General features: G+C 45.8%; 1 protein-coding gene across 1 annotated transcript; it reads left to right on the forward strand.

Moving 5' to 3' along the window:
• Positions 1-18,260: 18,260 nt before the first annotated feature.
• On the forward strand, positions 18,261-19,256 carry NPBWR1 (neuropeptides B and W receptor 1). Its single transcript, XM_069600803.1, has one exon. It carries the CDS (start codon positions 18,261-18,263, stop codon positions 19,254-19,256), a length of 996 nt encoding a protein of 331 aa, XP_069456904.1.
• Positions 19,257-22,794: the final 3,538 nt, after the last annotated feature.

Here is a 22,794-nt window from a genome sequence, read left to right on the forward strand (position 1 = left end):
TCATATGCTATTTCTCTTTCTCTGACTTACTTCACTCAATAAGACAACCTCTAGGTCCATCCATGTTGCTTCGCATGGCATTATTTTTTTCCTTTTTATGACTGAGACGCATTCCACTGTGTATATGTACCACATCTTTATCCATTCCTCTGTTGATGGACACTTAGGTTGTTTCCCTGTCTTGGCTATTGTGAAGAGTGCTGCAATGTACTATTATGGTACATGTATCTTTTCAAATGATCTTTTTAGAGTTTTTAAAGTAAGATTTAAATTTCCTTAATCATTCTAGGCTATTCAAATTATTTTTCCATATTGAGTGAGCCGTGATAATTTGTTTTTGAGGAAGTTTCATCTAAGTTGTTAACGGTCTATCTATCTGTCTGTAGAGCTGTTTTCAGTATTTCCTTATTACCCTCTCTGTGTCTTAAGAGTCTGTACTAATGTCTCCTGCTTCATTCTTGAAAGTTGTTTGTGTCTTTTCTCTTTTTATTTTGTCAGTCCCACTAGAGGTTTTTATTGATTTTTTAATGAACCAGCTGTTTTTTTTTTCATTAAGTTTCTCTTTTTCTGCTTTCAGTTTCACCAGTTTCTTTTTATTACTTACTTCCTTAAGCACTCTTTATGCTTACTTTATCCCTCTTTTTCTAGGTTCTAGAGGTGGAATCTTAGATGCTCAATTTGAGACTTTCCCTCTAATGTAAGCATTGTGTGCTATTTCTCTCTGCGTGAATTTAGGTGTGTCTTATGAATTAGAATATAGTGTTTTCATTTTCACTCAATTTAATGTATTTTTAAATTCACTTAGATGTCCCCTTTGACCCACAAATTGTTTAGAAATTCACTGTTTATTTTCCACAGGCTTCCCAGGTGGCACTAGTGGTTAAGAATCCACTTGTCAGTTCAGGAGATGTAGGATACTTGGGTTCGATCTCTGGGTCAGGAAGATCCCATGGAGGAAGGCATGGCAACACACTTCAGTGTTCTTGCCTGGGAAATCCCATGGACAGAGGAGCCTGGTGGGCTATAGTCCATGGGGTCGCAAGAGTCAGACACAACTGAGCAACTGAGCATACACACACTTGCCACATATTTGGAGTTTCCTGTTATCCATCTCATTGATTCGGTTGTAGTCAGAGAATAAATTGTATGGTTTCAATTATTTTAAATATATTGAGATCTGTCCTATGGCTCAGGGCGTCGTCTCATGTTTGTAGATGTTTGATGGATATTTTAAAAGAATGTGTCTTCTTATCTTATGGAGTCGGATGTGACCCAAACCAATATTTGCTTTGTAGCAATCCCAACAGTTACTTCATGGCCTCACAAACTGAAGTCCTTGGAAATGTTGGAAAGAAAAGTACATATAACACCATCTCTGATTTGGATGTAAGCAGGCCATAAGGCATAATTAACTAACATATACATGGGATATTTTATGAGTATTTTTAATAATTTTATAAGAAATTCTTTTAACTTTCAAGCAAATCAAATTTATTTTAAAATGTGGTCCATCTACACAATGAAATATTGCTCATTCTTAACAAGGAAGAAAATTATTTATTTACTATAAATTTATTTATGGCTGTACTGAGTCTTTATGGCTGTATATGGGCTTTCTCTAATTATGATGGGAGCATTTCTCATTGTGGTGGCTCCTCTTGTCTTGGAGTATGGGCTCTAGAGCCCACAGGCTCAATAGTTGTGATGAACCAGCTTAGTTGCCCCTCAGCACGTGGGATTGTCCCAGACCAGGGATCAAACCATATCCCCTGCATTGGTAGGCAGATTCTGAATCACTGGACCACCAGGAAAGTCCTCAAACAAATCAGATTTAAAGACAAAAAGCAAAAGGATGCAACTACATGACTCAGAAGGCATATTATCTATTTATATCAGAACTAAAATAAATCCATCAATAATTGTGCATTAAATTCATGCTTAGCACACAGAGAGGAGAAAGAAATATGTGTTTGGAACCTCAGATTGAATGAGTAGATTGTTGAATGATGCACAGTTAGTTGACATCCCAAGCTGTTGCCTGGATACAGACAGCACTCTAAATTAATGGTGACTATCCGCTGACAACTCAGAAAAGTTAAATAAAAACTGAATCAAAAAAATTTAGCCAATCTGAGATTATACCTTCTCCTAAAACATTGGTCACTTGTTTATTAAGACATCAATCCTCTGGCTGTCCTTTCTCCTTCCAGGGAAATTAATCCTTGAAGCAACTCCAGCCTGGTCTCCCACTGCCAGGGACTGCTCGTGTCTACAATGCATGCCCTTTCCTCACTGTCCTTTCTGCAAATTCTACCCATCTTAATGCTCCCTCCCCATGAAAACCTCTGCACCCCCTGTCATTCTGTGATGTCTTCAGATTTGTGGGCTGCTACCTACTCCTCTCATCTCCAGGCACCAGGAGATGCTTCTCACCAGGTACCCAGGGCTTGCCTCTTGGAGGAAACTCCCTGTTACCTAGTACAGTGATGCTGTTTCTCTGACTGTTCTCTGCACTTCTAGGGGGACATGCATATGGTTCTCATCTTCTCTCAAGGACTATAAGATCTTGGAGAGCAGATCTATTTGCTCTTATATTCATGAACACAGTAGGAAGCACAATTGGGGGAGGAGACTGGTGTGAAACAGAATGGGGGTGGGAGTCTGGTTGGTCAGAAGTCTCTCCCAGTAAGACTCATCTGGGTTTGGGGTGAGGAGTTGGGATTTCCAGAAGAGTCCCTTAGACTATCACCTTGTGTAGACATTCAGTTCACCATGACACTTCCAGCCTTGCAGAGAGCAGGTAGTTTACTAAATATTTCTTACATGAATGAATCCATGAGGCAAAAAGCACATGGGTTGTAAGGAAAACTGCAAGCTTTTCTGTGGTTCATTTTATAGGTGGGAAGCCATTAAATTACATGGTTCTGGTCAAGGGGGTGATACCTGCCAGGAAGCTGGCTGGCATGGAGGAAGGATGGCTGAGGACAATGGAGTGAGGGCAGAAGCCGGGGCAGAGGTGGAGTCGTACTGCTGACCTGGCATTTACACCAAGGCCAGAGTCTAGCAGGGCAAGTCTAACAGCAGCAAGAAGGAGCAGAAAGCCATTACAACAGACCCAGCCCGAGAATGGGCAGGCAGTTGGAGAGAAGGCAGGAAATTTGAGAAAATCAGCATGTTTTGATAATTGATTAGATATAGATGGGGAGGGGGGACTGAAATAAACAATGATCACTTTTTAAAATTACTTCATTGAAGTATAGTTGATTTACAAAGTTATGCTAATTTCTGCTGGACAGTAAAGTGACTCAGTTACACATATATATGTATTCGTATTCAAATTTTTTCCATTATGCTTTATTACAGAATAGTGAATATACATTGATATATGTATATTCAATATACATAGTGAATATATGTGTATTCAATACACAATTTTAAATATATTGTGCTATACTATAGGACCTTCTTGTTTATCCATTTTTTCCGGGGGCCACTCTGCAAGGCATGTGGGGTCTTAGTTCCCTGATCAAGGGATGGAAGTCCTCTGCACTGGAAGCATGGCGCCTTAACCACTGGGCAACCAAGGAAGACCCTATTCATTCTTTTACCTTATATGGAAATATAATTGATTAAGAATGTTGTATTAGTTTCAGGTGTACAGCAAAGTGATTCAGTCATACGTAGACATGTATCTATTCTTTTTCAAGTTCTTCCCCTGTTTAGGTTATTACAGAATATTGAGCAAAGTTCTCCATGCTATACAATAGGTCCTTGTTTATCCATTCTTTATATAACGGTTTGCATCTGCTAGTCCCAAACTCCCAATACGTCCCTCTCCATCCTTTACCTTGGCAACCACACATCTGTTCTCTACGTCTGTGAGTCTAAAATGATGATCATTTACATGGTGGTTTCATTAAGTTAAGAGGAGAGAAAAGGAGCACTTTGATGAGGGCAGATGGTGACAGGTATGGCAGAGTTGGAGAAAGACCTACCCGGACTGGAGGCTACAACAGTGTGTGCTGCGTAAATGGTCACTGGCTCGAATTAAATGTTAGAGAAGTCAGATGTTCTCTGTCTTTTCTTCATTTATGAGTCATTGGAAGCAGTGAAGTGCTGGAAGCCAAGGCCAATATGTGCCCATTAAAATAAGCCCGTTAGAGCAGGTTTTGATCAAATAAGCAACAGGGTGATGTGGTGTGATGTGTTTGACATCTTTAAGGTAAATGTCAAGGTATGAGCTTGAATGTAGTAATTTGATGGATCAGAGATGAAGGTTCTGCTTGATACAGGCTCCCTGCCTGCCTCAGAGCTCCTAGGCAGCAGGTAGCCAGTCAAAACCTGTCAGATGAGGGAAGCATATGGTTTTTAATGTCCTTGTACAGGGCAGCCAGACCATCATTAAGCTATGGACAATCTCGATTTCCTTTCGGAGCCCCAGAAGACAGACTCATTAACTTTGCAAGAACTTTTCTCCTTTGTAACCTTCAGAGAAATGCCAGCAATTATAGGAAAGGTGAGCCCACAGACCCAACAGTCTGAAGACAGACATGGCACCAAGAGCCTCTGGAGAGAGAGAATTTGTTGAAACTTGACATATGAATTTTAATATATTTCTTTTTAAAACTGAAGTATAGTTGATTCACAATATTATAGTTTTAAGAACAACACACTGCTTTGATCTTTTGAGAGATTATACTCCATTTAAAGTTATTGTAAAATATTGGCTGTATCCCCTGTGTTGTACAATACACCCTTGGGGTTTATTTATTTTATCCCTAGTAGTTTGTGCCTCTTAATCCCCTTCTCCTATCTTGCTCCTAACACCACACTTTTCCCCATTGATAACCCCTAGTTCTTATCCCACAGGGAGAAGGGCCCCGAGGCTCTGTTTATTTATTTATTTTCCTCACTAAGCAGCATATTGGATCTTAGCTCTCCAACCAAGGATCAAACCCCTGCCCTCAGCAGTGAAATCTCAGAGTCTTAAACCACTGAACCACCAGGGAAGTCCCTCTTTATTTATTTTATTTTATTGGAGTGTAGTTGTTATACAATGTTGTGTTAGTTTCAGGTATACAGCAAAGCGATTCAGTTCCACATGTATATATATATTCTTTTTTAGATTATTTTCTCATATAAGTTATCTCAGAATATTTAGTAGCGTTCTCTGGGCTATACAGTAGGTCCTTGTTGGTTATCTACCTTATGTGTAGTAGTGTGCATGTGTGTTCATCCCAAGCTTCTGATTCATCCCTTCCTCAGTTTGTTTATTTATTTTACATTTTATTTACTTATTTTGACTGTGCTGGGTCTTCATTCCTGTGTGGCGGCGAGCACGGGCTACTCTTGCTGCAGTGACGTGGGCTCCTCATCCTGGTGGCTTCTCTTGTTGCAGAGCCCGGGCTCCAGGATGCCTGGGCTTCAGTAGTTGCGACTCTAGAGCACACGCTCAGTAGTTGTGGCGCACTGGCTTAGTTGCTCTGGGGCATGTGGGATCTTCCTGAATCAGGGGTGGAACCTCCATCTCCTGCATTGCCAGGTGGATTCTTTACCACTGAGCCACCAGGGAAGCCCTGTTTGTTTATTTTAAAACCTATTTTCTCTCTTTTGTTCAGATTAGAAATTTCCTATTTTTCCCTTTTTCCATGTACCGATTCTTTGTCCCCTCCTGTCTGTTGTTGAGCCCATCCACAGAGCTTTTTTTATTCCCTCAGTTAATATTCAAGTTAAATATAGAAGTAAAAAGTTAGTGAGGCAGTTTTTTGGCTATTGAAAACAATAAAATTATCCCGAAGTTGAATGGTGTCAGTTAAGCAGATTTTCTTTTTTAAAAAGAATTCATTCTTTTTTTAATTGAAGGATAATTATTTTACAGAATTTTGTTGTTTTTGTCAAACCTCAGCATGAACGAGCAATAGGTATACATATGTCCCCTCCCTCTTGAACCTCCCCCTCATCTCCCTCTGCATCCTACCCCTCCAGGTTGATAAAGAGCCCCTGTTTGAGTTTCCTGAGACATACAGCAAATTCCCTTTGGCTATCTATTTTACATATGGTAATGTAAGTTCCAAGTTACTCTCTCCATTTGTCTTACCCTCTCCTCCCCTCTCCCTGTGTCCATAGTCTATTCTCTATGTCTGTTTCTCCACTGCTGCCCTGCAAATAAATTCTTCAATACCATCGTTCTAAATTCCTTATATATGCATTAGTATATGCTATTTATCGTTCTCTTTCTGACTTACTTCACTCTGTATAATAGACTCTGGGTCCATCCCCTAAGCTTTTAATTTCCATTATTGTATTTATTTCAGTTCCAAAATTTCCATTGGGTTGCTTTTCTTTGCCGAGCCTTTCTGTTTATCACTTAATTCAAGTGTTTTGTGATTGCTCACGGAACTATTTTTATCACCGCCGTTTGTATCTTTGCAAGATAATTCTAACATTGCTGTCACTGTGCTGCTGGCTTCATTTATTGTTTTTCATTCTTTCAGCCCAGGTCTTGTTCTTGGTGTGACAGGTAATTTTCTATTCAAAGCTGGACATTTTCGCCTTCTATTATGAAACTTTGCATCTTAATTAAACTGTTGTTTTTTTTTTTTTCCTGGCACTTCTCTGGCAAAAGAAGGGGCACAAGCCCATGACACTGCCAGCGGAGGTGGAGTCCATGCTGACTCCCCAGGGCTTTTGGTCTCCTGGTTCCTGGTGGGTGGAAGTGAGAGCCGTCTCCCCTGCGGGGTCTGGTGACACTGTGTGGGCTCTCCTCACTGTATGTGGTCACAAAAGTCCCTGGTTCTGCCTTCCACTGTGGAGATTTGGGGTAACCGTCATAGGCTGATGCTGGGGGGTGGCTGGGGTCCTCACTTTTCTTTGCTGGTGTATGGTGGGACGCAGTGTTTTCTGTGGCATTTGGCTGCAGTATTGTGGCCATTGTCTACAAACTACTGTCCCTACAGCTTATGGTTTTCCTTGTCCTTTGGCTAGAGAGCGCAGATTCTTTTGGCGGTGGGAGGACTGTTTGGATCTGCACCTGCTGGTGTTTCCAGGTTGCCTGCTCCTTTGGCTCCACGTCCAGGCTGAGAGGCAAGATGAAAAGCTGAGGAACTTCCCCATGTCACTCAGGCAGCAGGGTCCCTGGCTGGCCTGCTTGCTCTCTACACCTTTGAGTTTTCTTTTCTTTATTTCTGGCTGTGTTGGGTCTTTGTTGCTTTCCTTTAGTTGTGGTGAGCAGGGGTTACTCCCTAGTTGCAGCAGGCAGACTTCCCACTGCGGCGGCTTCTCTTGCTGTGGAACGTGCGGTCTCGGCACTCTAGCTTCAGCAGTTGTGGTGCATGGGCTTAGTTGCCCCTTGGCATGTGGAATCTTCCTGAACCTCGTGTCAAACCTGTGTTCCCTGCACTGGCAGACGGATTCTTATCCACTGGACCACCAGGGAAGTCGCTGAGATCTCTTATATTTGTCTCGTACGTTGTGTCCAGGGTTTTAGTTGTACTTAGTAGAAACAGCAGAGGAAAGTACATCTACTGCATGTCAGAATTTCTCCTCCCTATGGATTCAAGCTCATGACCTACCATGTTGATTGGGATTCAAGTGTCATTTTATGGCTCAACCAGTCACAGGTTCTTGTGGTTCAGACTGGTTTCTTGGTAAAGTGGGCACTGCCCAGACCTCTGTTTAGAATGGAAGGACTTATTTTCCTGGTAACCTGTAGTGCTGTGGACAGTTGGCCTCAGCATGCATTAGTGGCAGGGAGCTGACTTGCCACAGTTATGCCCCTTCCTGCGGTAGCCACATCCAGACAGTCTATGCAGGAGTACAAAGCCCTCCACCCCTGTCCCAGGTGGGAACAACTTGACCACATCACACCAGCTTCAGAGCCCCCTTGGGCTGGCCACCCCTGAGGCCACCTCAGAGCTCGACTTCTCTGTGTGTCCCGTTTTCCTCCCTTCCCTGCCCCCAGTGGGGGCTCCAGGGGCTCTGCAAATGCAGTCTGCTTCTCAATGAGCCCCACCTGCAGGTCCCAGCAGGGCAGCCTTCTTTGAATCCCTGGAGACTTTGTTTCTATCTGATAGCTCAGTTGGTAAAGAATCTACCTGCAATGCAGGAGACCCCAGTTTGATTCCTGGGTTGGGAAGATCTGCTGGGGAAGGGATAGGCTACCCACTCCAGTATTCTTGGGCTTCTCTTGTGGCTCAACTGGTAAAGAATTCACCCGCAGTGTGGGAGGCCTGGGTTCGATCCTTGGGTTGGGGAGATACCCCAGGAGAAGGAACGGCTACCCACTCCAGTATTCTGGCCTGGAGAATGCCATGGACTACAGTTCATGGGGTCGCAAAGACTCGGACATGAGTGAGCAACTTAGTCCTGTTTGCTGGTGACCACACCCTCGGTTCTAGAGAGCTGACCTCAGGCTGGTTTAACTCATTGCTCTCCTTCTCTTTCACCCCCTTGCCTCTTGTGCCCAACTTAAAGGGGGACCTGCACCCTGAGTCATTCCTTACAACTTGGAGAACTCAAGGATTCAGCACTTCAGAGACCCTCTTCCTACACTGAGGCCAGTTGCAAGATTCATTATTTCTTATTTCTTGCCTATTTTCCCAAGTGTTACCTACAGGTTTCTTGGTCCTCCTGTTAAGACTCCTCATGCAACTTCTCAAGCTTATTGTGCCTTTTGATTACTGCTGGGCCTGGAACCTGCTCAAAAGTGCATCTCAACAAAAGTCCCTCAGTGGGGTTATGTGGGGTATGTGCTGATCAAACTTGAGGTGTAGACAGCTCCATTTCTTATTTTTAAAGGGCTTCAAGTTAAAAGAATAGACTAATTATAATGGTGACATTCTATTTCTTTAGAATTATGGTCTCGTTACAAATTCATGTACCAGAGTTTATATTTTAAGTTCATTTTAATTGGAAATAAACTTTAATTATTTAGAACCTTTGCTAGGAAGATCATAAAATATAAATGTAAAAAATTATTTCACATTATGTTGATTATAACTGACCCATATCAGAATGTCTGGCACTCCTTTAATATCTACTTATTACAAGATCTCCATCCTAAAGGAGATCAGTCCTGGGTGTTCATTGGTAGGACTGATGTTGAAGCTGAAACTCCAATACTTTGGCCACCTGATGCCAAGAGCTGACTCATTTGAAAAGACCCTGATGCTGGGCAAGATTGAGGGCAGGAGGAGAAGGGGACAACAAAGGATGAGATAGTTGGATGGCATCACCAACTCAATGAACATGGGTTTGAGTAGACTCTGGGAGTTGGTGATGGACAGGGAGGCCTGGCGTGCTGTGGTTCATGAGGTCGCAAAGAGTTGGACACGACCGAGCCACTGAACTGAACTGAACTATTACATGAAGGAGTCATTATATGTAATACAAAAGTACATATTCTACCTAAATTAAGTGAGTGAAAAGAGTGAAAAATTAAAGTGTTAGTCATTCAGTCATATCTGACTCTTTGCAACCCCAGGGACTATAGACTGAATGCATTTACAAAAGAAAAAATCTTCAGAAAATTAAGCTTCATCAGAGAGTTGAAAATTGTGATATTTTAGAGAGGCTGCCTTATTATACCTGCACCTTATTAACGGTTGTCTCTGGACTCATAAGAGAAAAGGAAACAGCTGAGCAGGGAGAAGAGAGAACACAAAGGGTCCCCGGGGCTGCTATGACGTCACCCTCTTGGTTTATCACAAACTGACCTGAAGTAACCCGGTTACATGATGGTTGCACATCACTAACATACTATTGAGAATTATTAAGTTATAAATTATTTTTTAAAATAATTTATATACTTATTTATTTTATTTTTGCTGCACTAGGTCTTCACTGCTTTGCTCGGGATTTCTCTGGTTGCAGTGCTTGGGCTTCTCCTTGCTGTGGCTTCCCTTGTTGTGGAACGCTGGCTCTAGGTACTCAGGCTTCAGAAGTTGTGGCACACGGGCTAAGTTGCTCCACAGCATGTGGAATCTTTCTGGACCAGGGATCGAACAGGAGTCACCTACACTGGCAGGTGGATTCTTATTCAGTGAACCACCAGGGACGTCCTTGAGTGCTATTAAGAACTGAAAATTTAAGTAAAGTGTTCTCTGGCAAACAAAAGTGTCTGCAGTTCAGAAAAATATTAGGCAAATCAGACAGCTTAACTGGATGTAATTTCAAGGCTTGCTTGCATGACCTTTAATTTTTTTAATACTCAGAATTGTGTTACTTATTTATAAGGGGTCCTGGATATCTTATTTCTTTTCTTGGGCTTCTATAGCAATAATCAAAGAAGTGCAGTCTGGGGGAGTGATTAGGAGCAATGGCTGGTCTGATTCTAAACGCTCCAGCATCTGCCTACCACTTCGTGACCTTCAACCGTGTTGTCTATGCCTAGTCTTCTCACTGAGAGGATGGCAGGCAGTAACAGCACTGAGCTGAGAATTAGACAAGATGACACAGGTAAACCGGGCACTTCACACACCTCCAGTAAACCTAAGTTTCTTACCAGAACGAGTTTTCTGCCACTGTCCTTCCAAACACTCCCACTTTCCTTCGGGCTATCACAGAAAGCGACATCCATCTTGGTTTCAATCATCAAAACTGTAAGACTTCTTGACCAGTTCCTTCACAAGAGCTAGTCTTGAAACAAGTCGAACTTTACAGGATTCATAGATGCAGTTTCCCTCAGGCATCTTCAGACTTCCCAGGTGGTGCTAGTGGTAAAGAACATGTCTGCCAGTCCAGGAGATATAAGAGATGTGGGTTCAATCCCTGGGTCAAGAAGATCCCCTGGAGGAGAGCATGGCAACCCACTCCAATCTCCTTGCCTGGAGAATCCCCATGGACAGAGGAGACAGTCCATGTGGTCGCAAAGAATCGGATGTGACTGAAGTGACTAAGCACGCATGCATGCAAGGCACCTACAGCTCGGCTGGGAGATGTTTTCCCGGTGAAGCCTTGCAAACGGTGCTGGTTTCTCAGAGCTTCTCGTGCAGCGTGGTCTTGGGTATCACGCTGCGGGGCCCAGAGCTCTTCTGGGGTCAGCCAAGGTGTGTGTCTTTGATTCTTCAGGCCTGTGTAACACTGGGAAGGTACAGGTCATCTGGGGGAGCCTGCCCATGAACACGGCAGCAGAACTCTTTCAAATCACAGCAAAGAGGGGAAAAGCCCATGTTGTATAGAGATGTTAAGTCCTGAATAGTACATTAACATACACATACAGGGTTATTGTGCCATCTTACATCTTTTCCAGGTCTCAGTATTATATTCTAGGTACCTTAATAAGAACCTCCAAAATTATCAGCATTACCTGTGTTTCTCACGTAGGGCCATAAAAGAAAGCAGATGAATGATAATAGCCTTTGGTCTTTTATTAAAGTCTTGTGACCTTTAAGTTACAGAAACATAAGGCATACATGCATTGCCTGCCAGCCAACCTGACAGTCAAGCTGCAAATATGGTCAGCTTTACAGGCAGCCTCGCAAGTTACAAGGCTGGCTGAGCGTAACCACAGAGAAACATGGATAATGAACAACAGCCAGGACCACCTCTGCATGTGTGCCATGCAGGCATCACATAATTGGTTTCCTCTGAGGTCATCCTTGCTTGCAAAGTTTCCTCCACCACCCTGAGCAGTAACTGAAAATCTGAAGACAACGCTCAGATTGAAACATCTTCTCTGAAATATTTGAAATGACAGTATCACTGGAGAAGGTTCATGATGAACTCAGTAGCATCCTTCAATACAGTAATTTGAATATATTGATTCATCTGTTAAACACTTATTGAGCACCTTCTGTGTGCCTGACAGTCAAAACACAGAGATGAAGGCTATGTGTGCCTCTTTGAGTCAGCCCTGCAGTCCCAAAGGTCACTGTGCCTGTCACAGCCCATGTGAACATCCTTACATTCAATCATCTTCCGATGAAAAATCTGCTCCCTAAAGACTAACATGTAAAGTCAACATGCAGTGAGGATGAATCTCTTGTCCTTCATGATAGAACAGAACCAGAGTGACCAACCTGCAACCAGGTAGCTGGTTGTTCCTCTGAGAATTGGCCCCTGTTTGGGTCTAAGGCATTTCTCTCTGCTGTTGGCAGATGAGGCAGCAGAGAGCAAGGTCAGCCTTGGTGAAGAGAAGTGTGTGTTGGCCGAAGCCACGAATAGCATTCTTATCACCATGGATACCTTTCTCTTGTCTGTGAAAAGGTACAGCGGGCTGGGGGAGGATGCTGACTGAATCCACAGAGCACTTCAGTGTGTCCCTGGGTCCTGAGAGCCCCCTAGGCCATGGATGCCCTTGGATGAGCATTCACAGGAGAGTGTGGTGGGTGGGCAGCCTTGAATAGTGCTTCCCGCTGTCCCTGCCTCCGGGCATTCATATCCCTGTGCAATGCCCTCCATTGAGCATGGGCTGGACTCCAGGTGTTGCTTCCAGGAAGTGAAATGTGGTCACATGCCACTGAGGTGACAAGAGACTGTCTGGCTCCTCCTGCCCTGACCGTGAGGGCGACCTGTCATGTGATGAGGGGCAGGTCATGGCCAGCAGCCCATGGGAGGGACTAAAGCTTCCAGACCCAGAAGCTGACTCTTGCCCACAATCACTTTTTCTGGAGGTGGATCCTGTCCAGGAGACAGCAGCTCTGACACCTGGACTGCATCCTCAGCAGATGGTGAAGCAGGGAACCAGCTAAGTCATTAGTGGGTTGTTATTTTAATTCACCAAGTTTTGGAGGGTCATTTGCTATAACAGATAACAACACATAATTAACACAAACCCCATTTGAGAGATCTGTCCACAGAGGTACATGGACACTCCAAGCTTCTTTGTCACTAGTCTTCCAATCCTGTCCTTTCCGTATCCCTCACTGACCATTCAGCCAATCCATTAGCTACTATAATGAACTGATGTGGGCTTCCCAGGTGGCACTAGTAGTAAAGAACCCACCTGCCAATGCAGGAGACATAAGAGACACAGGTTCGATCCTTGAGTCAGGAAGATCCCCTGGAGTAGGGCATGGCAACCCACTGCAGTATTCATGCTGGAGAACCCCATGGACAGAGGAACTTAGTGGGCTACAGTCCATAGGATCACAAAGAGTTGGACATGACTGAAGCGACTTAGCACACACACAGGAATTGATATAGGTGGATATTTCCCGTTATCCATCACACCAGAGAAGGTAGACCAGTTTTCTTTCAAACAACATGAAAGATGGCTGAGATATCAGAGTTAGGATGAAATTCTGCTGTAATTCCCTGAGAGACTACCATTTGACTGTCCTGTGTGTTACGGTCTCATAACAAAGAACAAAAAAGTTCATTTCATCTTTAACAGGATTACATCTATGAGGATCAGAATTCTTATTCTCTGCTGCTGTAAAGATGGATGTGATTTTGAGACCTTTATCAAGTAATTTGCTTTCTGAGGTATTGGGATTAACATCATCAAGGGTTGATCTCTAATAGGCTACTTTCTCTGGTCCCAGATTTCTGGATGTTGGATGGGAAAGGATCCCTCAAATCTTTATTTTCTCCTTAGGGCTCTGTTCTAATCTCCAGGCTCATTTGTCTCTTGAAAACCACCCCAAGAACTTCGTCGCACATTTAACAAATCCCAAATAGCCCCTTACCTCTGTCTCCCACATTTCACTTCCTTCATCTTCCAGGTCATTCTGGTCAAAGTTTATGTTTCTGTCTCCCTATCATTGGTCAATGGTGCACCATTCTCCTGGAATAGAATGTCAAAATTATTCTCTCCTCAAGGTACACTATGCAGTTTCATGTATCATTCTATTGTTTACGCTCTTTGACCAGGACTGTCCCTATCATCTTATCCTCATTGTATCCTTCAGAGATCCTCCTCAGTGGAGCCTCCCGTGCTTTCTCCCTACTGGGAAGAACAATTCTTCTCATGGACTCCCACCAGACTTTGCTTCAATACTACTTCACCTTTATTATGGCACTTTATTCTTTGGTGCATTTTCTAAGGTGTGTTCTGAAGCATGCTTATTTCTTGGGAAGCATCCACATAAAGAAATGTTCTCAGGTAACCAGTCTATGGAATTCTGCCTACTGCGGTATGAATTGGCATTCTGGATTAACGCTAGTATACTCAGAACTCTGAGAACAGTTAGAACAGGATTCACCTCCTTGTTCTACCATTTTCCACTTCGGGTTTATGATTACCTTGCAGAACTCTTTTCTGTTTCTCGGTGCTCTACACATTGTCTTCTGCGTTAGGATTCCTCGGTGACTGTTGTATATGTGATGCATTTTCCACACCCTAAGGCAGACAAATCTCAGGTAACATTTTGGTGATATTTTCTTCCAGCAGACTCTGTGAGAACTTGACCCCGGCCATCAGGAAGTAAAGGAAATAAATTATTCAACTACCACCAGAAAGAGCTGACTGAGAAATTAGGAGTGCTTGGGGCCACTATTAGTGAGAGAAGAGAGGAAGGTGAATAAACGACACAGCAAGATTTTAAATGGAACAATTATAAACTCTTGGATGAAAGAAGACATAAAAATTTTAAGATTCACTATTTGAACTAAATATTAGAGCACTTGTTCTATTGGATAAAGTGCTGATGAGTCAGCCTGGTCAGAAAAGCACCCAGCCTCTCCTGGGTGAACACGGCAGCCTGGGATAACATGTAATCGGCCATGAGTTGGCCAGTAAGTGCCTGGTCCCTGTAGGTATCATATTTCTGACTTCAACTCTACTGCTGTGTGAGTTTCTGTGCTACTGACCTGCCTTCCAGTATAATGATGAGGAATTATCCTCTTACTAACATCTTGAACCAGTGTGGTACATCTGTTACAATCAATGAACCAGTATCCATCAATTATTTTGATCAAAGTCCGTAGTTTATAACAGAGTTCATGCTTTGTCTGTTCCCCCACCCACCCCTCACCACAACTTGATAAATAAACTCGGCGACCACTTTGTTTTGATCATTGTTTCCTTCTGTGAATCCCTCAGGAGTACAATGCACAAAAATCAGAAAGTGCTGTCATCTGTTTAGCGTCATCAAAGCATTTCATTTTGAAACAGTAATAACCAAGCAGCTCCAAGAAGCTTTATTTCAAAAAAAACAAATGAACACAGAAAAATGCTGCAACTTATTTTATTACTAGAAATGTCTTCTGGGGAACATCTGGGTAAACAAAGCAGCATTATACATACACTTTTGCCCTCGGTCTTGAAGCTGCCAGCACCTTCATCGCCCATCTCTCAGTCTTAATGATGCTTATGGCACACAGGGTTCCAATATGAAGACACATTAGGAGCAATTTGTGTTTATTATCTTATCTTCATAAGTTGCCAAAGCAAACTGATACTAGAGTGCTATTTGAGAAGAAAAGCATTTCCCTCTACTCCTTCTAGGTTCTTATGGCTGGTCCAGGAAGTAAACTCTTGTGAGACAGACTGATAGGAGAAACTCAGATTTAATTACATACGCACAGGGCCCCAGTCCTATGAGGCCCCAGGACAAGTTGAAGGTTCCATGGCATCTGGGGGGGGGCAGGTGGGTACTTCAGCAAGGATGAGGCAGTTCACATGGAGATGGACATGCAGGCGTTTGGTGAACAGATGTTTGTGAGGCTTGCGGGGATAATGGGACACAGAGCAGACTCTGGTCTCTTGGCCCCATCCAACTCCCACCCTCCCCCCCCCACCCCATGCTCTTTGTAGATCTCTGGGGAAGGTGCCCTTGTGTGCAAGGACCTTCCCCTGAGTTCTGTTGGCAGGTAAGGGGCAAGTAAAAAGAAAGACTTCCTACTGCATGAGCTAGGATTTCCAGTACGATATGAAAAAGAGTGGTGAGAAGGAACACTTTTGCTTTGTTCCAATCTAGGGGGAAAGTGTGTATTAGCTTCTCATTAGATGTGTTGTTACCCGAAGGGATTTTGGGTAAATGTTCCTTCTCCAGGTGATGAAGTTCTTCGCTATTCCTGCTGAGAGTTTTATCATAAACGGAGGTTGAACTTGGTCAAATGCCTTTGCCATTTCTATGCATATGATATGTGATTTCTCTTCAAATGGCTGTTGATGTGATAGATTATATGAATGGATTTTTAAATGAAAACAAGCTTGTATACCTGGGGTAAATCCCATGTGGTCATGTTGTACAATGTTCTTGACACAATGTTGGATTAAATTTGCCAAGATTTTGTTGAGTCTTTTTCATCTCTGTTCATGAATTTGTTGTTTTCCTTGTAAGGTCTTTGCTTGGTTTCATATCAGGGTAATGTTTCAACAAATGCCAATGAATTGAGATCATATTGAGTTTGGTCTCTGTCCACATGCAGCTAAGCTGGACATCAGTAATTTAAAAGCTAGAAAGTCTTCAAATGCTTGCAAATGAAGCAGTTATATATTTATATATACACATACATATAGACAGATACATGCATATGTGTTAGGTGTGACTCTTTGTGACCCCGTGGCCTGCAGCCTGCCAGGCTCCTCTGTCCATGGGATTCTCCAGGCAAGAATACTGGAGAGGGTTGCCATTTCCTTCTCCAGGGGATCTTCCCTATCCGGGGATGCATATGTATATATGTGTGTGTGTGTGTTATATGCACACTATCTGTGCTATATATTTTATATTTTTTTCTTTCACTTAACATCATGTGGTGTTTGTCACATTTTTGCTCATGGATGTAGCCTGACTCTCTTGTCATTTTTTTTCACACAAAGCATGAAACTGCAGGGAAATCAAAATCATACAGATTCTAGTAGGAAGAGGACTGAGTGGGTCAGGGGGAGCATTTGGATCTCTGCCCCTTCCAAGCTGCTTCCACTGGCTGCTTCCAGCCTCCTCCTCAGTGTCTTAGGCCCTCTCCTTTACCAAGGCATCACAAAGGGCCAAACATGCATGTTATTCGGACTCTTGCTCCTGTGAAAGGGAGACTTATCCCAGGGACGCAGGACAGACTCCTGAGCTGGAATTTGCTGGCTCTCCCAAAGGATGGTGGAGAAAGAAAACAGGAATTTAAAAAAAAAACTTTTAGAAAATGTTTAAATGTTTTTGTGTTTCTTAAATGTTTTGTTTACTGCTTTAAATGTGGCTTTCTAAAACTGTGGTGAGCGTTTTCTGTAGCATTCAATATATTTTTTTATTTTACGGGGCCTCCCAGAGGACTCAGTGGTAAAGAATCCACCTACCATTGCTGGAGACCCAGGTTCCATCCTTGGGTCGGGAAGATCACCTGGAGGAGCGAATGGCAACCCACTCCAGTATTCTTGCCTGGAGAATCCCATGGACAGAGGAGCCTGGCGGCTACAGTTATGGGGTCGCACTGAGTCCGCCCGATTTAGCGACTAAACAACAATAAATTGGGGGTAGAGTGTAAAAAAAAAAAGAAAAAAAACTGGAATGGGAGCCTCGACTGCCTTGCTCTCCTTTTAAAACAGACTCTAACTTTGCTTTTCTTTCATTTAAGTCTTAACAGAAGAGTTTTTCATTAATTCAAACAGAGTGAGGTCACACTCCTGGAAGGAAGAAAGTGATTCCTTAAGTTTCGGGTAATGCAATTCTCGGTTCGAGACCTATTCTGCTTGCGGTTGGGTGCTAGGGCGGCGGTCTGATCTCCAGGGAACGCAGTCTGGGTTGCACCAGCCCACGGCTGCCAGGCGCGAGGCGGGACCCGCGGAGGCTCCGGCGGACGCCTCGGGGTTCACACAGGGAGGGGGCGCGCAGCCCGCCCGCGCTGCCGCTGCCTCTCCGGCCAGCTCGCGAAGACGCAGACCCGGTCCCCGCATCGGCCGGGTGAGCCAGCGGCTGTCGTTGGGCGCGCTGTTCCCGGGGGCGCACGGAACCTCGTGGGACGCAAGCTGGCCTCTGCAGGACTCTCTGGGCTGACTCGGACCTCCGGGGGCGGGGTGGGAGCTCAGGTAGGGGAAGTGGGTTTGTGTTTTTCGTATAAAAGGTAAAGACTCTTCTCTCTAGCACTTCCTTGATGTAGCCAACGGGTCAGAGGAAGATTTCAACAGGTGGCCGAGAGCGATCACGTGGTGCAGGTTGGGAGCCGGCCGCCCCCTCCCTTCGGAACTGCTCTTCTCCGCAGAGCTGCGCGGGTGCCCTCCGTCCACTCCGCCTCGCAGCCCCGCGGCGCTGGTGCTCGGAGAGGGCGGCGGGAACGGGCCTCCCCTGGAAGGCCGGAGACTAGCTCGGAGCGCGGGTCGGGTCCCCGGGACCGCAGAGCCCCCGCGGGGCAGCGGCGGCGAAGACTGAGTCTCTGTCCTCTCCAGGATGCACAACGCGTCGTACTGGGGGCCGGAGCGCGCCAACACGTCGTGCCCCGCGCCCGCACCCACGCTCGTCTGCCCCAACGCGTCCGGGCCGCCGCAGCCGCTGCCGCCGCCGCTGGCCGTGGCCGTGCCCGTTGTGTACGCGGTGATCTGCGCGGTGGGACTGGCGGGCAACTCGGCGGTGCTGTTCGTGCTCCTGCGGGCGCCGCGCAGGAAGACCGTCACCAACCTGTTCATCCTCAACCTGGCCGTGGCCGACGAGCTCTTCACGCTCGTGCTGCCTGTCAACATCGCTGACTTTCTGCTGCAGCGCTGGCCCTTCGGGGAACTCCTATGCAAGCTCGTCGTGGCCGTCGACCAGTACAACACCTTCTCCAGCCTCTATTTCCTCACGGTCATGAGCGCCGACCGCTACCTGGTGGTGCTGGCCACCGCCGAGTCGCGCCGGGTGGCCGGCCGCACGTACGGCGCCGCGCGCGCGGTGAGCCTGGCCGTCTGGGGGGTCGCGACGCTGGTGGTGCTGCCCTTCGCGGTGTTCGCGCGGCTCGACGAGGAGCAGGGCCGGCGCCAGTGCGTGCTGGTCTTCCCGCAGCCCGAGGCCTTGTGGTGGCGCGCGAGCCGCCTATACACGCTGGTGCTCGGCTTCGCCATCCCAGTGTCCACCATCTGCGTCCTCTACACCTCGCTGCTGTGCCGGCTGCGCGCCATTCGCCTCGATAGCCACGCCAAGGCCCTGGACCGCGCCAAGAAGCGGGTGACCGTCCTGGTAGTGGCCATTCTGGCCGTGTGCCTCCTCTGCTGGACGCCCTACCACCTGAGCACCGTGGTGGCGCTCACCACCGACCTCCCGCAGACGCCGCTGGTCATCGCCGTGTCCTACTTCATCACCAGCCTGAGCTACGCCAACAGCTGCCTCAACCCTTTCCTCTACGCCTTCCTGGACGACAGCTTCCGCCGGAGCCTCCGCCAGCTGCTGGCATGCCGCGCCGCCTCCTGAGCCCGACAGCGAGGAGCCGGCGTTCGGGGTCTCTCAGGGTGGTTCCAGACCCGCGCCACCCCCGCAACCCCTCTCCCAGCTTGCTAGAGATGCGGATTCTTGGGCCTGTCCCGAGACCTCCGGCCTCGGAAGCTCTGTGGCTGCGCGCGCAATATGAATTTGCCGAGGCCTCGGGGTGCTGCGGGAGCGCGCGGAGCTTGGGGACGGCTGTGGCTGACAGCGCACAGACGGCTGCCTAATGCCAAAGGGCACCGAGGCAACTCCTAAGAGAGGAGGAAGGGGGTCGTGATGCTGAGACCCTATTCCCATTCCCCTCTAGCCTCCCGCCCCAGCCGAGCGCAGCCCGGATCTAGGAGGAGCCCTCGGCGCCGTCAGGGGAGAGGCCCGAGGATGCTGCGGGCGCCCTGGCGTCGGCTCCACGCAAGGCTTCTCGGATTTCCAGCAGCGACCGTCTGCGCTGCTCCAGCTGGAGAGCACCCTGGCACGGGCCCCTGGCGCTTTTGCGCGCGCTCTCACCGCGGGGGAAGAGGGTCCGGGTGTGCGCGGGCGCTCCCACCTCGCCGAGCTGGAGAGAGGCTGAGGCCGCCCGGGGCTTCGCGGGGGACACAGAGCAGCTCGGGTGGCGGGGCAGGGGATGAATGTGTGCGTGCGTGTGTGTGTGTGTGAATGTGTGTGTGTGTGTGTGCGCGCGCGGGTCTGGCGGAAGCCGGGGCTTTGGGTGAAGGAGGATGGAAATGAGCTGTGATGTCTACACAGCAGTTACTAATATAAACGCGGTGATAAACCCTTCGTGTCCCAGCCACTTCTTTCTTAGCCTTTCCACTTTCCCACTCCTGTGGTCACCGCGGAGCCCCGCGCGCCAGCCTCTGGAAAGGCCAGGAGCCGAGTCCCCGGCAGGGTTGCGGCGCCCCCTGGTGGACCCACTGCAGGCGCCGAGCATCCCAAACAGCGCTGTGTGTACAGGTGAGCAAGCGCACCTGCGAAGCCGCTCTTTCCGAGCCTCGGTTACTCGTCATTGCTTCCCTCTGCAGAGGGATTCAATCCCCCTACGCCCCTCTGCCCCCGACGACCTCTAGTACAGCTTGGAGTAGTTCGTTGCAATTCTTTGTGTGCATATTGCTTTTCGAGGTTGAGAACTTTATAAAGATGTGTGTACTAAACCGTGCACAAAAGCGCGTTCTAAAACGTGTACTAATCTCACAGGCTTTTGTGGACTTAATGAGATCAAGGGGAGATGCGCATCCATTCCAGCGTTCCCTTTCTCCTCATATGCTTCATCCTCTTCGCCTCAGAGGGAGCTGAAATGATGAGACTTTATAATAATAACCTCTCCTGGGTTCCTTTCCACAGGGACCTGGGTGATGTCTGGTCCAAGCTGAGAAAGGAAACCAGACAGTACCCTATCTTTATTTTATCTTTACTTACAGGAGACAAAAGTGAATTAATAGAGAGGACTGACATTGGCTTTGCCCAGCCATCTATAGTCTTCAGACCTGAGGGCAGAGCATTAACCAGACTCCAGACATTAATGAGTGTTTTAAAAGAGTTTCTTCCCTTTAAGATGAATTCCAAACAGGAATGAAAATTTCTAAAAGTAGTTGTTTCCTACAGTCAGGATTAGGTGTGATCTAAAGTAGTGTTGCTGGTGTGGCAGGATTTGTTAACTTAGATTAATGGACATTAGCCACTTTCTCTTAGCTTTAAAATACTTTTAACAAAATGAATGAAATGGAAAATCAGGAAGGGAGTTCTTTCCACTCCCCCCCCCCAAGGAAGACACTAACTCCCTTCCTGATTTTCATGGATAAGAATTGCTTCCTTGGCTCTCAAAGCTATTAGGAACAATGGGGTGATTCATAGCTATCAGTTTAGAAAAATGTAAATTTAGAAACATACCTTGAGTGACAAGTAATAGTATTAATAGCTTCAGAATATGGTTTTCTATTTCCAGTGCATTTTGATGGCATTTGAACAGTGCTCCGCTGGTGGGTTTCAGAGCCCTCTTCAAATTCATTTTAGTATCTTTCACATTTCTTGGAAACATTCTATTTACTTTCTTTGTGACTCACAAAATTATTTTGTGAATCCTCAGTAGTTTTTCAACGTTAAAAATGTAAGTGTAGAGTAACTGCTCATCCTTTGTGGTGATGGACAAAAAGCAAAGTGAATATTCTGCCACAAACCCAGATTTGAAGCCTCATCTGTCTTCATAAACTCAGTGACTGTACTTTGACATCCTCGGCATACACATTGGGCCAGAGCCCTGTGACCTGCCTATCGATGGCACCGCACCCCCGCCCCCCTACCCCTGCCACATACATACCCATGGATCAGCCTGGTTGTCTTTGAATCTACAAGAAGATCACTGGAAGAAACATAGGACTGACACGGCTGCGTTATCCATGCAGCCAGGCCTGGTCTGGCATCCTTGCATGTGTGTGCGATTAAATGGGACCCAGTACTTGTTTCCTCCTGGCCTTCTACATCATTGGATAAACTGTTGTATCATTGTTTCTAGGTTGTTGTCTTCATAATAGCATGTAGAACTCCAGGCTATAAGTCTCAGGTTACCTTCTTATGACTTAGGTACCAAGCAAAATAACTATGCCAGTAGCCATGCCACAGTAGAATTTACTCACCTCACTGCATTGCAAAGGTTTTAACTCTGTGTTGAAATTTTGCAGTCTTCCTGTAAACTGTGTTGTTTGGTTCTACCACTTCTGTTATTTTAAAATGTCTACTTGGTTTTACTTAGTACAGTTATGTAATGTATGTGCTTAGGCATTCTCTAGAGAAATGCAGAAATTCTGCTTGTCCATGGCAAGGAAGCTCTGGTTAAAATAAAAGCTTAAACATTCTGTGTGGAGAGTTAATATTCTATTTCTGAGAACATGGATCCATAATTCAGTCACCTTAGCATTTATGTGTCATTAATTTTAAAAACACTGCCTTCAGGGAAATTTTATCTAATGGATAAGCAATGAATAGATAGAAGAACTTGACAAGCTAAGGTTAAGGGTAAACTCCCCTCACCTTTTAATTTTGGTTGATTGTGAAAATGATGTAAAACTGCCAATTAGCACAAAAGCCCTGGGTCATATGCTGGATGGAAAAAGGATAATAAGCTCGTTATTTCATTCATTTCTTGAATATTTGAGCAGCTTGTGTGGAGAGTGAGAAAGGAAGAGAAATGGCTTAAATTGTCAGCATACACATTGCTATTTCAGCTAGCAGAATGCACAGACATGGCACACGAATGGTCATGGCAGAGAAGTTCACTAGAAAACCCCTCGACTTCCTGAAAACTCCTTTCCTCAGCAACATGCTGGGGAAACAGCAGCAAGCGATGTTCCGGCTAGATCGTTCTGTAGGATCATTGCCCTTGTCCAGCTAAGGAACGTGTCAGAGACTGCTTTCCTAAGGCTCTTTTATCAGGATGCCTTCCAGTCTGGTACTTTGGTCCCCGTTTTATATACAAAGTGAGATACTGGAAGTGGGTCGATTTGACAAGGGCCAAAAGACCAATGAGGACCAATCA

This window comes from Ovis canadensis, chromosome 9 (assembly GCF_042477335.2).
Source record: "Ovis canadensis isolate MfBH-ARS-UI-01 breed Bighorn chromosome 9, ARS-UI_OviCan_v2, whole genome shotgun sequence".
In the NCBI taxonomy this organism is placed as follows: domain Eukaryota; kingdom Metazoa; phylum Chordata; class Mammalia; order Artiodactyla; family Bovidae; genus Ovis; species Ovis canadensis.